Raw genomic sequence first — 14,986 nt, forward strand, 5'->3', positions numbered from 1 at the left:
TAGTATCCTGCAGCCAGTGCTGCAGGATAGGAAGGGCAGATCCAAGTGTCTCATATTTTCTTAATTCCCACTCTGACCTGCCCATCTAGAGATGCTCTTGCCCCTTTCCCTGACTGTTCCAAAGTCATTTGGTGAGACAAAAATACATCAAGAAATATTTGCATGAAGGCAGACAGACCAACAGAAAGTATAGGAGAAAAGCAGAACTAAGAGAACTTCAGGAAAATATTTCCTGGACTACTCCCTAATCAGGGTGCTGAGGAGGCATTTGGATAAAAGCAAAAGCGAATCCTTTGGAACTAATTAAAACCATCTATTGCAAGCAAAATTAAAATGCAATCTGCAGCCCTGCCCACTGTCCCAGCAGAACTGCTTTTTGCCTTGATTTCCAAGCTGGACAAAGAGTTTGTTCTTTAAAATAGGGCTGTGAGAGGTGGGACCCTGCACCTCTGAACCACTGTGCAGATGCTCAGCTGATGGTGGGAAAGGAATGGAGCAAGCCTTGGTTTTGGTAATACTCCCTCATTTCAGAGCAAGAAGCTTCTCTGTCTTGCAGGAGCAGCTTTTATTTGAGGGAGAAAAGATGACTTTGGGTTTGGCAGATGCCTGAGGAGTCCCTGGAGGAAAAGCCACCAGATGGTGCTCAAGGATGGAGCCAAGGTGGGATGTTCCTGGGTGTCCCCATGTGTCACCAGAGACCCACAGCCAGCCACCCTGTGCTTTGCCCAAATCACAGACGGGCAAAATCCACAGAGGTTTCCTAAGTCAGGGTAGAAATTGCCCAGGTGAGGCACATCAGAAAAGAGCTGCAAAATTTAACCACACTCTGCCAGTTTAACTGGATTTTTTTTTTAAGCTGGGACCCTCATTCTGGCGGTGGGAGGACATCAAAGTCACCTTTGCATCCTAGAAATTATGTACCACACAGAGCTTTTAATTTTTTTCATGGGTAGAAAGAGAATTCCTCAAAACCCTCTTCCTGACTCATAGCATTAATCACGTCTAGTTGTTAATGCACCAGGGAGGAAATATTGCTAAACTTAGTCCCAGCTGCCTCTAGAAATTACCAGTGTGATGTGATCCAGTCTTTTCTAATTATTAGAGGGTTTGTTTGGTGTTTGGGGGTGGAAAGAAAATTATCTCTGCAGATGTCACCCTCTCCCCAAGGGGATCACCCACCCCCAGAATCCCACAGCAGTCACAGCCTGGGTTCCCATGATGGATGGGGGGTGGCTTTGCTGGGAGTCACCAACACAAACGGAGAGGAAACTGCTTAAAGGAAGGATTGTAAAGGGTCATGAGTGAAAGAGGGGAAAAGATAACCCCACCCCAAAATGCCCTGAGCATCCTGTCTGGCTGCTCCCCCATTACGTGTCAGTGATAAAGCCCCTTTTTGGAAAGGAGAATCTTCCAGCTTGGTTATTACAGCCACACAGGCAGTCAGATGGGAATTGAAGAGCTCTTGCAGCCTCATTTAATTACTGGAGCACTTTTCAAAATTAAAACCATGTTTTAAGACAAAGAAAAAAAAAAAAAAAAGAAGAAATGCTAACAGCACGAAAAGAAATCAATCTAACTGCCGAGTTAATCGTGTCCTCAACTGAGCTGTGATAGGCACACAACACAGCTCACACACATTTCACCAGTGTTGTTACATTATTTATCTGGAATTCTCTGACTTGGCTGTTTTTCACTACTGTTGTGGGGGTCCATGGAGCTTTCCTGTGGTTTGTTCTTTTGTTTTTTTTTTTCAGTCAATTAAAGTGTTTCCCTGGACTCCCTCATTGCCACACAGAAAACTCTGGTTTTCTAGGCAGATCTGAAGAAAAGGCAACACAGATCCCAGCTGCATACTGGTTACCATTGGTGGTGGCAAACTGGAACCACTGGTGGATATAATTCTTTATTACAATAGCAACTGTAGCCTTAAGTTCTTGCTTTACTGAATCTCAGAATGGCCTGGATTGGAAGGGACCTTGAAGACCACCTTGTTCTGTCCACCTGCAATGGGCAGGGACATCTTCCACTAGACCTGGTTGCTCCAAGCCCTGTCCAACCTGGCCAGGACCACTTCTAGGGATAGGGCATCCCAGCTGAGCTCTGCCCAACAGCTGATATCACCTGGAAAGACCTTTTGTTTGGATGCTTCTGCCCACATAATGCTCCTCTATCACATGTATATTATCTTTTAGCAGCTGTCCCTCACCATGGGTGAAAATAAAAAAAATTTAAAAATTAAAATAAAATAAAATAAGCTCAGTGTAGAATCACTTTCCAATGGTTCCTGTTTCCACCACCCTCTGGTCAGTGCCCACTGCCACCCAGTGAGGAGCTGCAGCTCCCTTTTGCCAGGCTCAATTATTATTTGGGAACTCCCTGCCTGTAAGCTCCAGCTTGACAGATTTTGGAGGGGTGGCATAATGCCCTGCTTGCCTTTGGGCATGAGGCTGGGGAGTTTCTTCACTGTGTCTTCAGTCTCTGCCAGCAGCACGCCAAGCACAATTTCTAAAAGGAGTTATTGCCTCAGTCCAAGGGCTCAGCACTTCCCTGAAGCATTCCAGCTATTTCTTTATGTGGCTGGTCTTTCAAACAGCACAAAGCCAAGAGCAAACATCATAAATCCCCCTTTGAAGAGAAAAGAACTTGACTGTTTGATTCCAGGGACGCCATCTCCACTCCAGCCTTGTATGGAATCAAGCAAGAGATAAGAGTTAAAGTTTCCATACCAGTGTTTATTGCAAAACACAACCCAGTCCAGCCTCAAATGTTTTACTTTTGCCAGTGGTCTGCTGTTGCTCAAGACACAGGAATAAAATTAGCCCCAAATTTATTAGGCTCTGCCTAATGAAAGGTTAAAGTATTCTTTCACTTCACATATATTAAAAAAATTTTTAAAACTGCCAGTTGGGAGCTTGCAGACTGGATTTGCTGCCTTTTAAACTTTTCATTTTAAACCTATACAGTTATCCTTATGCTAAAGTGTTAACTTTTATTTATAAGCTATGCATAACATAAAACTAAACCTATATATCTTTTAAAATAGTTATACTAAGGTGTTAACTTTTATTTATAAGTTATGCATAACATAAAACCCCCACTTCTGCCTCCCCTGTAGAAACCTGCAGTTGCATTTCAGTGGGAAGGTGCCCAGAGAAGAGACTCTCTCCGCCTGTGCTGGTGTTCCAAGCGCTCAGGGAGAGAGGCTGGGTAAAGCACAGCATCTCCGAGCGGCGCTGCCCCGGAGCCCTGCGTAACTTGGTGCGGTCCTTGGCACATCCCGACTCCTACCAACATCCAGGACAAAAGACACGGTTTAATCAGCTTCTTCCAATCCCACAGGGCTTTAAAAAAAAAAAATAATTTCCTCTTTTTTGTCGTTGTTTTTAAAAATTTGAATATCTCTTTCTCACCCGCAAGGGAGCAGCGCTTTGGACGCGGAGAGGGGGAAGCCGCAGAGCGCGGAGGCGTCCCCCGAAGCGGGGCGGGGGGGACCTGGTGTGATGAGCAGCTCTGACCTCAGCCCCGGCAGCGCCAGCACCAACCATCTGGATCCCATTTGCGACGCCCGGCCCCCGGCACTGCCGAGCCAGCCGCCTCCTCCGGCCTCGCTCAGACCCACGGCAGCCACCGCGCGGGGACCAGCATCCCACCAGTGTCCCCGTCCCACCCGTGTCCCCGTCCCGCCCGTGTCCCCGTCCCGCCCGTGCCACGGCCAAGGGCGACTGGGAAGGCTGAGCAGACCGCTAGCCATGAAGCAAGGGTGAGAGGAGCTTCGGGGAGGAAAATCCTGCAGTAAGCAGCTCTTCTGGAGGTTCACTCAGGGGTAAGTGCTGCTTTCCGCGTGGGAGCCCTCAGCCTAAGCTCAGCAGCTGCTAAGGCATGGTTCTTCTCCTTGGTGGGGTGGTAGTATCTGGGGGTTTTGCAGCCATTCCCAGGTTTGCATCACTCTTGGAAAAGCGGAGCTATGCTGCCGGCTTGCTCATGCACCACAGGTGTGTGAGAACACTCCTGTCCCCACCACTGCAGGGGAACTAAACCCATTCAAAAGCACAGACCAGTATTTCCCCTGCTGCCTCAGCGTGGTTTTTGGATTAGATGCTTCAGAATCGCTGCAGGAGCAGTGTGATAAGATGGGAGCAGGATGACACAGGAAGCAATGCCCCAAGGAGGGCATGTGGTGGTTTGGGAAGCTGTACCGGCACAAGAGGTGGGGACATCAATGGGACCTTGCAAGGAACGTGCTGAGGGGGTATCTCAGTGCCCCTTTCCTGCTCCCAGGGCTGGGGGGTGTTGGATAGCTGCCCTCACCCCTTCTGCCCCAAGGTGAAATAGGATCAACCCAGCAGAGGTGCTCAGCTGTGCTATTTCAGGTCCTGCTGCCAGACATGTTCCCACTGCTCTGGGGTGGGCCAGCATGTGGCTCCAAGGATAATCCTCATCCTCTTGTGGTCATCCACAGAGAGGGAAAAATTAGCCAAACAGCAGCTTTTTCCCTAAGGGAAAGGGCTCTTCAGCCATGCATGGAGCCACCGTCCCCCTCCACGGCTCCCGTCTGCTCTCCCTCCTGCCTTCCCCACCCTTTCCCCCACAGCCCCAGTTGCCCTCAGCCTCCTGGGACTTGCTGAGGGGGTGGCTATGACTAATCTGGAGACACCCTGCCATCATCCCACTGGGCTCAGCAGAGCCCTCCCTTCCCAAGTAGAGCTGGGGCGAGAAATGCTTGTGGCCAAACTGGTTTCCTGACCAAGCAAAAGGGCCAAACCTGGCTGGAATGGGGGTAGCCAAAGCCCCTCTGGTTCCAGTGAGTGCAATGGGAAACTCTCAGCTCGTTTCTGGGTGCTGTGGTGATTCATGTGTGTTCTTGGGGGAGGAATCCTTCCTGTGTTTTTCAAAATTCTGGCTTTGCCCCATTTCTTGCTGGTTTAGGGAAAAAAGAATCAGTATTTGTGGTTGGGTAATTACGGTGCTTATGTAGTGATGCTTCTGAGGCACAAATACCCAGTTTAGGAGGTTTGTAGAGAGATGCTTCCAGACTAAGGCTTTTACAGGGAGCTGGAGAATTCCTCCAAGGTCATGTAAGAATGCAGTGGCAGAGGAGAGACTCAGCCCCACATCTCCCTGGCACCATCCCTTCTGTCAGCGCTCAGGGAAACATGCTTCTCATGCCCAAACATTCTCTGTCTTTGCAGAGAAGTTGACCATGACCAGGGCTGTGACAGTGTTTAAAACAGGAGTGCAGGGATGCCTGCTTGCTGCCACCACACCATCGTTCATTCATTCCCTCTCCAGTTTCCAGCACCCTCCCCAGTCCCTTGTCTGGTTTTTCAAACATCTCTATGATTTTCCATTCAAACTCAGTAACTTTCCCTGATTTCAGGGTGAGCTAAACCAGCCCCTGCTTTATTCCCACAAGTCAAGGAAGGGGAAAAAAAAAAAAAAAAGTTCCTCTTCTACTTTTGCTACGTGCCTGTCCAGGAACAGGAGGGAACATCTTATTCCTCCCATCAGTACAAGCTGTGGTAACTGCAGAGCCTTGCCAGCCTTGGACTGTGTTCCCCACTGGATTTCCAGCAAAGGGGTGAGCCTGGCCTGGGCTGGGCGTGCACGGCGCCGGGTGGCATTGCGTGCCTGCTCCCCGCCGTGAATCACAGCCAGCCTTACCCCTCCACATGCCCATCACTTTTTCCACCTTTTTAGGTGATCTGTGTTCCACATTAAGGAGCCGATTTGTTTGGGTGGAGAGGCTCCGGGAGGCTCCGGTTACTATACATAAAGACTCATTGATCTTTGAGGGAGTTTCCTCTTTTTTTTTTTTTTTAGCAAATACTCCCTTTCCTCTTATTAATGACTCTATTTTGGTCTCAGTCTTTGGATGGAGGAAACAACTAGATTTTAAGCCAACTGCATGCTTAGAAGGACAGCAATGAATATGTGATTCATATTAAATTCTAGCACCCAGGGAACTTGCCTGGGTAGGATATGGTAGCAATGTAACTCTATTGCTTTGCTGAACATTGGTTTTCAAAAATCAGAGTGCCAGTGGCTTGCAAAAGCAGGGGGATTTTTTCCACTCTTTCAGGCTTCTTCTTTTTTCTTTTTTTTTTAATCTTCAAGTCTGCCTTTGTAGAAATAATTTTTTTCAGGGGCAACCCTCAACCCCCCACAAGCCTCACCTTCCCAGTAACACTTGGCAGCAACATTTACGCTTCAAAAGAGCTGAGACAAATCTTAATGTCTCCACCTGGAGCCATGAACAAATCCAGGATCTGTCCTGTTCAGCTCATCCTGAGTCTCTAGAACTAGCTTTGCTTCTCTGAAGGGCTGTGGATCCAAGTGGAATAGGGTTCTGTGATGAAGGGGTGGCCAGGCACGGGACACTTCTGTCCCTTGGAAAAGGTGACTAAGGTTTTTTTTTTTATGCACGGAAAAAATCATGGCATTCAGCCTCAAAATCATGCTGGGAGTGGCTTTTGGCTATCGTTTTCCCCAGCTCAGGGAAATTTATGGGGGAATTCATCCAGGCAAGCGAGGAGCATGCCTCACCTCCAGAGGGCAATCTGCAGCTCCCTAGCTCCGCATCTGGATTTTGGGAGCTGGTTCTCCCAGCTGCTCACTCCACAGCCACGAGTGCAATCGTATCCCACTGCTGGGGATGCAAGTCATTGTTCTGGCTGCCTGGTGTCCACTTCCATGCCACTGGCAGGGCTTACAGCTGCTGCCCCCCATGGCTGTGGGTACAGCAGAGAACAGCCAAGCCAAGGGAATTTGAGGCTGAGCCGTTTGGTTGGAAACAGGGTGATGATGGACCAGGGAAAATCCCGACAAAGCAAATGCAGGTGAAGGCAGAAACCTCATTGTTTTGGCTCTGACATCCCCATGAGAGACTTCTGGAGGGGCCTAGAGGATGCTCACAGCATCCTGCACCGCCTGTGGGATGATGCTTTGCTCTCCTGTCCCCCTTTCAGAAGAGCTGTTGGGACCCAGCTGCAAATGCACCTCTTTTTCCCCTGAGAAAAGCATGCTCCACCCCACAAGCACAAGGGCGTTTAAGGGCTGCAATTGCTTCTCAGGTTTTTAGTCAATATATTTTTTGGGGATGCTGCATGGCTGGGCAGGAAAACTGGACCAGATATCCTGTGATTAGGGGCAGTGAGGCATCCCAAAGGTCCCTGGGCATGCCAGCTGGGAAAGCTGCACAAGGCCAAGCCCAAATCCAGGCCATTTGTCCCCAGAAAATGTACCAGTCATACCTCTGCCTACCATGCTTGCCATGTTCTGCTCCTTCCCAGAGGCTGCTCAGCTTTCCAGCAGAAATGTGTCACAGGAATGGGGAGATTGTGGGAACAAATGTTGTAAATACAATCACAAAATGGTTTGGGTGGGAAGGGACATTAAAAACCATTTTATTCCAACCCCCTTCAACACTTCCAAGGGATGGGGCAGCCACAGCTTCTCTGGGTACTCTGTATGAGGGCCTCCCCATCCTCACAGGGAAGAATTTCTTCCCATTATCCCATCTATTCTATTTTAACTACACTCTAGTGAAAAAAACCCATGCCAACACGCACAAGCAAACAACTGTTTAGAAAGTGAATTTATAACATCTACTCAAAGGAAAAAAAAAATAAAATGCCAATTTTTATGTGCAGAGAAGTATGCAATATATGCAAAAAATAGCTGCTGGGGAAAATATTTAAGGAAATCACTTCATTGTGTTGGAGGTAGAAATGATTGCTTTTTGAGAGCAGTATTAGGAACAGATGTCTTTCTTCTGATGAAATACTGTAATATTAAGAAGTCGGCACATACTATATAAACTCTAGACAGACATAAAACTTTCAGATTATTGAAGGCTACAGGAGTTAATCTTTAAGCACATAAATCATGGAGAAACTGGCTCCCCAGTCTTTGGTGCTAACTTAATTCAGGAAAACACTTTCCTTTCCTAAAGGAAAGGAGTCGGGTTTTTTCAGCATATTTTTCCAGCTTGAAATGGATATAGCATAAGTTTCACAAGAGCTTTCACCCCACAGGCCTGCAAAGAACTTTTCATTTTAAAAATGAAATAAATCTACAATTAAATTGCCTTGTTGAAAATACATTATTGAAAACCCAACAATGCCAGAGAATAAAGCTGCAAAACAAATACTTACCATAACCAAGTATTAAATTGATTTCACATCTCTGGTTTTATCATCCATCCCCTGCAAGCTGGTGCCACCTCCAGTTTCTGTGACTGGTGGTAATTTGGGACACAAAGCAAGAACACATTGAGCAACGGAAATTACTTCTTGTGCCTCACTGAGGCAAGCCAAGCAATAAAAATCACATTATTCATTGTCTTAAACCCACTTTTCTCACTGAGCCAGAGACTTTGCCCAGTCAAAACAGAGCTGAGTAGAGTTTTGGGCGAACTCTCCCATCCAAGGAAAGAAAAAATAAATTACCCCACCCACCTAACCCCCACTACATTACCTTTACAAAAAAGTTGCTGTCCTTGCTGCATCTTCTTCTCAAGGGCCATCTCCTAAAGAAAACTAATCTCCTTGCCCACACCTTTCTGCAAGCACTGAACTCTTCCTCATTAGCTAATGAGTGCCATGGAGAGGGGGCTATAAGAGAAAATCCTGCTCAGAAGAAGCTCTTCTTAAAGTCTCTTCCTTTCCTTAAGCTGTCAACCTCTAAGAGACATCCATCACCTCTTCCTGCAAGGCTTTGCTGCCTTTTTCCTTCTAATGACTATTCCTGGCTCCCATGAGATTAGGATGGTTTTGTATGATGCTAAAACTCATCTCTTGTTGATGGACAAATCCCTCTGCTTTTACAGAACTATAAATACCATGATGGAGGTCACGGAGAAAGCTGGAGATAAATCTGGAGGCCTCCTAAAAGAGAAAATGGGGAATGAGGTGAATGGGCTGCCCAGGGAGTGGTGGAGTCTCCATCCCTGGAGGTGTCCAAGGAACATATGGATGTGGCAGTCAGTGCTCTGGGCTGGACTCGGTCTTGGAGGTCTTTTCCAAACTAAGAGATTCTGTGGAAAATCTCAGCTTCCCACTGCTATGGGAGCTCATGGGTGATGCTGTGGGCAGGGGAGATTCCAAGCCTCAGGGAGTTTCACTCTTCCCTTAGGCTACATCTCATGGCTGTAAACAGGCTCTGAGCAGCTGCTTGACATTAAAACCAAAAAAGCCCCCAAATGTTTGCTTCAGTCCTGTCACTTTTTAGCCAGCAATACATCAATTTTCACTGGTTTATCTTGATGCTCTGTTCATCCCCAGCTGTTGTGTCTGAAGAGGGATTGGCTGCCAGCGGCTAATAAACAGGATGATAACACAACTTCCTGCATTTTGGGAAAGAAATATGAGCAGTTTTACAGCACACATTACTTTAGTGGGCTGTTTTCCTTAGAATGCATTTTATTTCATATTTTTCATTCAGTGCTAGCAGCCTTTTCACTCTGTAGCATCTCACCCTTAAGGGGAAGGGGGCTCCCAAAGTTTGTAGATGCTCATGGTTGAAAGAAAAGACAAAAGTGAGAGGGCTTACAAAAGCTTACAAAGCTTTATTAAAAAATGACAGACTTGGCATGGAATTTGGTGTGTTAGTTGCTGAGCTCCCTGATCCCAGTATAAACACGTGGCAGTGGCTTTTGGTGAAGGACAGAGTGAAAGGAAGAGAGAGAGGGTGATGGATTAAAGAGAGAGAGACTGAAAGGAAGGGAGAGAGATCACCATTCCTGACTCCAGCATTGATCCAGCTGATGGGGTATGCAGGGGCACAGATGCACCTGGGCTTCATGGCTGTACCTTTAATAGCTACAATTTCCCCTCTCTGGAGAAATTTTTCTTACTTTCTATGCAAATTAGCTAACATGTGTTTCCTAGACCTTTCTTGAAATGGGTCAAGGGGCTCCAGAGGTCTTCCTGCTTCCCAACATTATCCCTATGCTATGCTTATCTCCCCTAGCCAGAATAAGGGCATTTGTCCCATAAAATGCTGCCCTACCTGTGTGTGGCCTTTTCTCCAGCCACATCTGTTCTTTCCCAGAGTGGGTTACAGCCCACAATCCTTGGTTGTCATCTCCAGCCATCCTTGGTTGGCTGCGCAGGTATGAGGATTTATTCCAGACATACACACCTTGAATCAGAGAACCATGGAATATCCTGAGCTGGAAGGAAGCCACAAGGATCATCAAAGTCCAACTCCTGACCCTGCACAGGACACCCCAACAATCCCATCCTATGCCTGAGAGCATTGTCCAGCACTTTAGGCTCTTCTAGGCTTCTATACAATCCCAATGGATGCTGCAAGCAAATCCCACTCAAAAACTTGCAGCTCTTCCATAAATTTCTTCCCAGAGGGAAGACTCTCCCATAGGGTTGGGTGGATGGTTGTCATGAGCTCGGTGCTTTTTGCAGAACTCAGCTCTGGGACCTACAGACCTTTCTGTATTTGTGTCCTCAGGGGACAAACCCTCTCCATGCACCCTTTGGGTGAAACTATTTTTTCTGGGAGCAAGATGCCCATCAGGGACACGGTCCATCTGAACAGGTTTGCTCCTGCTGGAGGCACTGGGAGGTTTGGCTTGCACTGGAACAGCCAGGGGGATGGATGGATGCCAGCTCACAAAGGTGATGGTTTAGTCTCTTCAGGAATGACAGTGATACCTCCGGGCTGCAGCAGCTGTCTCTATAAATTGCAGGGTTACCAATGAAAAGGAAGACTTTGCCATGTCTTGATTAACATTGTGTGCTAACTGCTGGCTCTGGGGGCCTGTTCAATGTATCTCAATCTGGTATTATTATTATTATTATTATTATTATTATTATTATTATTATTATTCATCGTCATCATCATCATCATTATTAGTTGGGGGAAAGGCAAAGGAGAGCTTTTCCCAGACTCATGCTATAGGCCATTCATAAATTCATCTGGAGCACAGGAAAGACCAAATGCTGCAAATCTCTTCTACCAAGAAAGACCAGACCCCAGCCCCAGCTTTGACACACAGGGAGCCAGAGGAAGTGTCAGGGTCACACAGGATTTCAGGAAGCCAGGTGGAAATTGTCCCCTCCTTTCCCAGAACTGCCCTCGGATATCCCTGAGGAGTGTCTCTACAGCAGATATGGGATTAGCTCCTTAGTCCAGATTTTTCCATATTCCTGACTCTTGGTTCTGTTTCCAGCCATGCCAGCAATAACCATCAGTGTAATTACCACAGTTTTCCTCAAAAATAAGTGTTACTCTTCCCCTTAGCCCTGTTAGGCTCTTGTATTGGTTGTAACTGTCTGGATTGATGGATTTGGCAAGGATAGTAATATGAAAATTGAATCACCTTTTTTTTGCCTTTTATGACGACCTGGTTAACAGTTTGATGTATTGGAGTCTCTTTTGGCTGATTTGAGTAATTGATCCCCTTTGGGGAATGAAAGGTATTAAATCACTGTGTCCCCTTTTGGGAGGATGTTTTCCCAGTTAAGCAAGCCTTGCTGGTTTCTGCTCTTGGAAATGAAGATTAAATAATAAATTGGTCATCTCTATGACAACAGAAACACAGCCTTCATGGTGGGGACGTTGTTTCAGAAGGCTTGCCAGGTGGATCACAGATAAGAAACTTGCTTAAATTATATTTTTGGCTCCAGCAGATATAATATTATTCTTGGTGCCTTTCCAAAATATGATCGGCCAGTGCAGGCTATTCCACAACTGGGGCTCTGAGCCCTGGGGGAGTCCAAGGGCTTTTTGCTGTGCAGCCAGATCATGTGGCTCACTTGGGTCTAGAGTGCTTAAATTTCCATTTGTATATTTGGGACAGCTGTAAAGGTGAGCTGAGGCAAGGGAGGCTGTTCAGGGCAATTATTGTGGTGTTTGGAAGAAATAAAGTGAGAAAAGGCCACAGCAAGGGGAAGTATGTTGGCAAAGATGTATCAGCTGGTCATCCATGGGTGGGGAGGGCAGGTGGGAGGCCACTGTGTGTTCTGGTAGAGAAGCCTAAGCATTTTCCTATATATTGCATGTTGCCTGGGACAGCACAGGCAAAAAAAAAAAAAAATCTAATTCCACAGAGATGATTAAAGGCCAATTATGCGAATTGTCACTCTGTCCAGCAGAGTTTTCCTGCCAAAGTGCCACAAAAGCCTTGTAAACCCACATGGTTTGGCTTTTCTACCTTGTGCCTCATCTGTGTCTGGCTAGCACTGCTGCTATTTCTAACTCTCCCTGTTTTCCTCCCCTTAGGTCTCACATCAGGTGCTTTGAAAAAAAAAAAAAGAATAAAAGGAAAACTCATAAAAGAGGAAAATGAGGAAACATCGACATTTGCCCCTCGTGGCAATGTTTTGCTTCCTGCTCTCAGGCTTTGGCTTGGTTGGTGCTCAGCAGCAAGCAGGTAAGCCCGGGCTGCTTCACCTGACTGTGGCCCTGTACAAGCACTCATTGGCACTGTTTGGTGTTTGACATGCATGTCCATGGGATGTTGTGGATGGATGACCTTCTGCTCCTCAGCTCCCACCTTGCTGAGGGTCCTTGGGAAAAGAGTCTTGGCCAACACTCACGGTGCCTCCCCGAGCATGACACCCTCGGTGCCATGGAGGATGCTCTGCAGGGCACCAGGGTGTGGGACCTGCGCTCAGGGTGCTCCTGAGAGGGTCTTCTCCTGCGCAGAGCTGTTCTGCCCTCCCTGCATGTGTAGGAGGGCTTTTAGCAGCGAGAAGAGCACTGCCACTAACCTGCAGAAAGGCTGTTTAAAGAGCTGGTGCTGGCACCTTTAGCACTGGAGCTGGTGTCACCAAGCTGGTGTTAACAGCAGGAAAAATACAGAAAACTCATGCCAGCACCCAGACTGCTTAAACCAAGCTGTCCTTCCTTCCCTGAGCACTACCATGGAGCCAGCAAAAACCATGCAGGAGACACAAGGCAGCTAGAAGCTGAATGAGCCTGAACTAATAGGTGAAGCTGCTGTCTGTGTCTGGCTCAGGGCTGGTGTCCTGAGGGTTTAGGAGGGCAGGAGCACCCATGGGCGAGGGTTAGGAGGGCAGGAGCACCTCGCTCCCCCTCTCTGGGCAGGGCAGGTGGCATGCTGTCCCCCAGCACCTGCGGGGCCAGGGCTCTGGTGGCTGCCTGGTTGTTCTCCAGCGCTTCTCATTTTGCTGCGGGCAATAAGGGGAAGCTGAGCTTCTCTTTCACCATGCCAAGAAGGCGGTTGGCTGTTGGCTGTTTTGGGTGAGGAGGAGGAGGAGGAAGAGGAGGCATGATTGTGCTGACCGATAGAAAATCCTAAACCCCCATCTGTTTTTTTAAAGCTGTCAAAACCGTTGCCGTGGCTGATATAATATTTCTAGTGGATTCCTCCTGGAGCATTGGGAAGGAACACTTCCAACTCGTTCGAGAGTTTCTATATGATGTTGTAAAAGCTTTAGATGTGGGAGGAAATGATTTTCGCTTTGCCCTGGTCCAGTTCAGCGGAAACCCCCACACAGAGTTCCAGTTAAATACCTACCCCTCCACCCAGGACGTCCTGTCCCATATTGCCAACATGACTTACGTGGGGGGAGGCGCCGAGCCTGGAAAAGGATTAGAGTACCTAATCGAGAAGCACCTCACTAAAGCTGCTGGAAGCAGAGCCAGTGAAGGCGTGCCCCAGGTTATTGTAGTGCTGACAGACGGACAGCCCCGGGATGATGTGGCTCTGCCCTCATCTCTCCTTAACTCGGCCCGTGTAAACCTGTTTGCGGTCGGCGTTCAGGACGCAGTGGAAGGGGAGTTGCAGGAAGTAGCGAGCGGACCCCTCGATACGCACCGCTTCAACCTAGAGAATTTTACCACTCTCCACGGCATAGTTGGGGACTTAGTGGCAAGTGTCCGCTCCTCCATGACTCCAGAAAAGGCTGGAGCCAAAGGACTGGTTAAAGACATCACAGGTAATGGCTGACTGGTGGTATCTGCTGGCGCTGTGCTGTTTGGCATTGCCACTCTGTAGGGGCAAGACTGAGATGGACGTTCAGAGGTTTAAAAATAAAGGTTTGAAGTGTGTGGCCCCGTGTTTGCAGCTGCTGAGGTGCTGTTTGCAGACTGAGCCACGGCTGCCAGGAGTCAGGGCAGGAATCCTTGAATGGGCAGTGGCACCTTGTGGCCATCCTTTGGCACATATGGCATGGCATTTCAAGCGTAGGGAGCCCTGCAGAGTTAGTAAATTGCCTTGTCCTGTTTATTCCCAAGGTGGGGAAAGAGGGGATGAACACACCAGACCTGGTGGTGACCCTGACTGAAAATCCTCTGGAGACTGAGAAAGGCGCTGCTGGTTGCAGGGACACCATGATGAATGTCCCCTTAGAACCAGGTGGGGGGACAGGGAGATGTGCAGTGTGCCATTCCAGAAAGTCACATTCTTGAGCAGCATGCCATTCCAAAAAGTTGCATTCTTGGCTGAAGACAGCAAAAAGAAGCTGGGTGGGGAATATCTCTGCTGGAAGCCCACCCCTGAGCTGTCTCTCAACCTCCCTCCTCATGCGCCTGGAGAAGGTATGTGGTTGAAAAGTCTTCTCTACAAGCCCATGGCTTCCACCTGCTGGAGCACTGGACCCTTCCTGTAGCTGAAACCTCCCTGCAAATGTTGGCTTCAACAGACCTGCACTGACTGCAACAAAGGGCCCAATTTCCCTGAAAAAAAAAAAAAACCCAAACCAATCTTCCTCCATCCCTTCTCTGTTTATGAAATTCCAGCATGGCAAGAGCCTTCTGAGCAGCTTTGTTGTTTTTCAAAATAGAAGTCCAGGGGATCAAACCTTTCTTTTTATTCCTGAGACTCCATCTGAAGGTCGAGAGCTTTTGGGGCGACGTAAGGCCACAGCAGTGTGATGAGGCAGTGTGACATTAATCCCCCTGTGTTGTCTTGCCTGATTAACCCTCACGCCAGTCCCACTGGGTGCTCTCCATCACTGCATGACACCGAGCAACACCAAAAAGCCGTGCTCATGTGTGTTTT

The 14,986-nt window shown here is 47.9% G+C and overlaps 1 protein-coding gene across 12 annotated transcripts in view; it reads left to right on the forward strand.

The window, feature by feature from the left end:
- The first annotated feature begins 3,097 nt into the window (after nucleotides 1–3,097).
- Nucleotides 3,098–14,986, forward strand: part of COL6A3 (collagen type VI alpha 3 chain) — a 58,058-nt gene continuing 46,169 nt past the window's right edge. For 4 of the 12 annotated variants that reach the window (XM_072931905.1, XM_072931906.1, XM_072931907.1 and 1 more), the window contains exons 1-3: nucleotides 3,098–3,823; nucleotides 12,241–12,391; nucleotides 13,305–13,922. In XM_072931905.1, coding sequence (XP_072788006.1) covers nucleotides 12,304–12,391; nucleotides 13,305–13,922 — 706 coding nt within the window. In that variant the 5' untranslated portion in view covers nucleotides 3,098–3,823; nucleotides 12,241–12,303. The remainder of the gene's footprint in view (nucleotides 3,824–12,240; nucleotides 12,392–13,304; nucleotides 13,923–14,986) is intronic. The other 8 variants (XM_072931911.1, XM_072931914.1, XM_030277061.4 and 5 more) reach the window with 6 other exon arrangements.

Source organism: Taeniopygia guttata, chromosome 7, assembly GCF_048771995.1.
Source record: "Taeniopygia guttata chromosome 7, bTaeGut7.mat, whole genome shotgun sequence".
Classification (NCBI taxonomy): Eukaryota; Metazoa; Chordata; class Aves; order Passeriformes; family Estrildidae; genus Taeniopygia; species Taeniopygia guttata.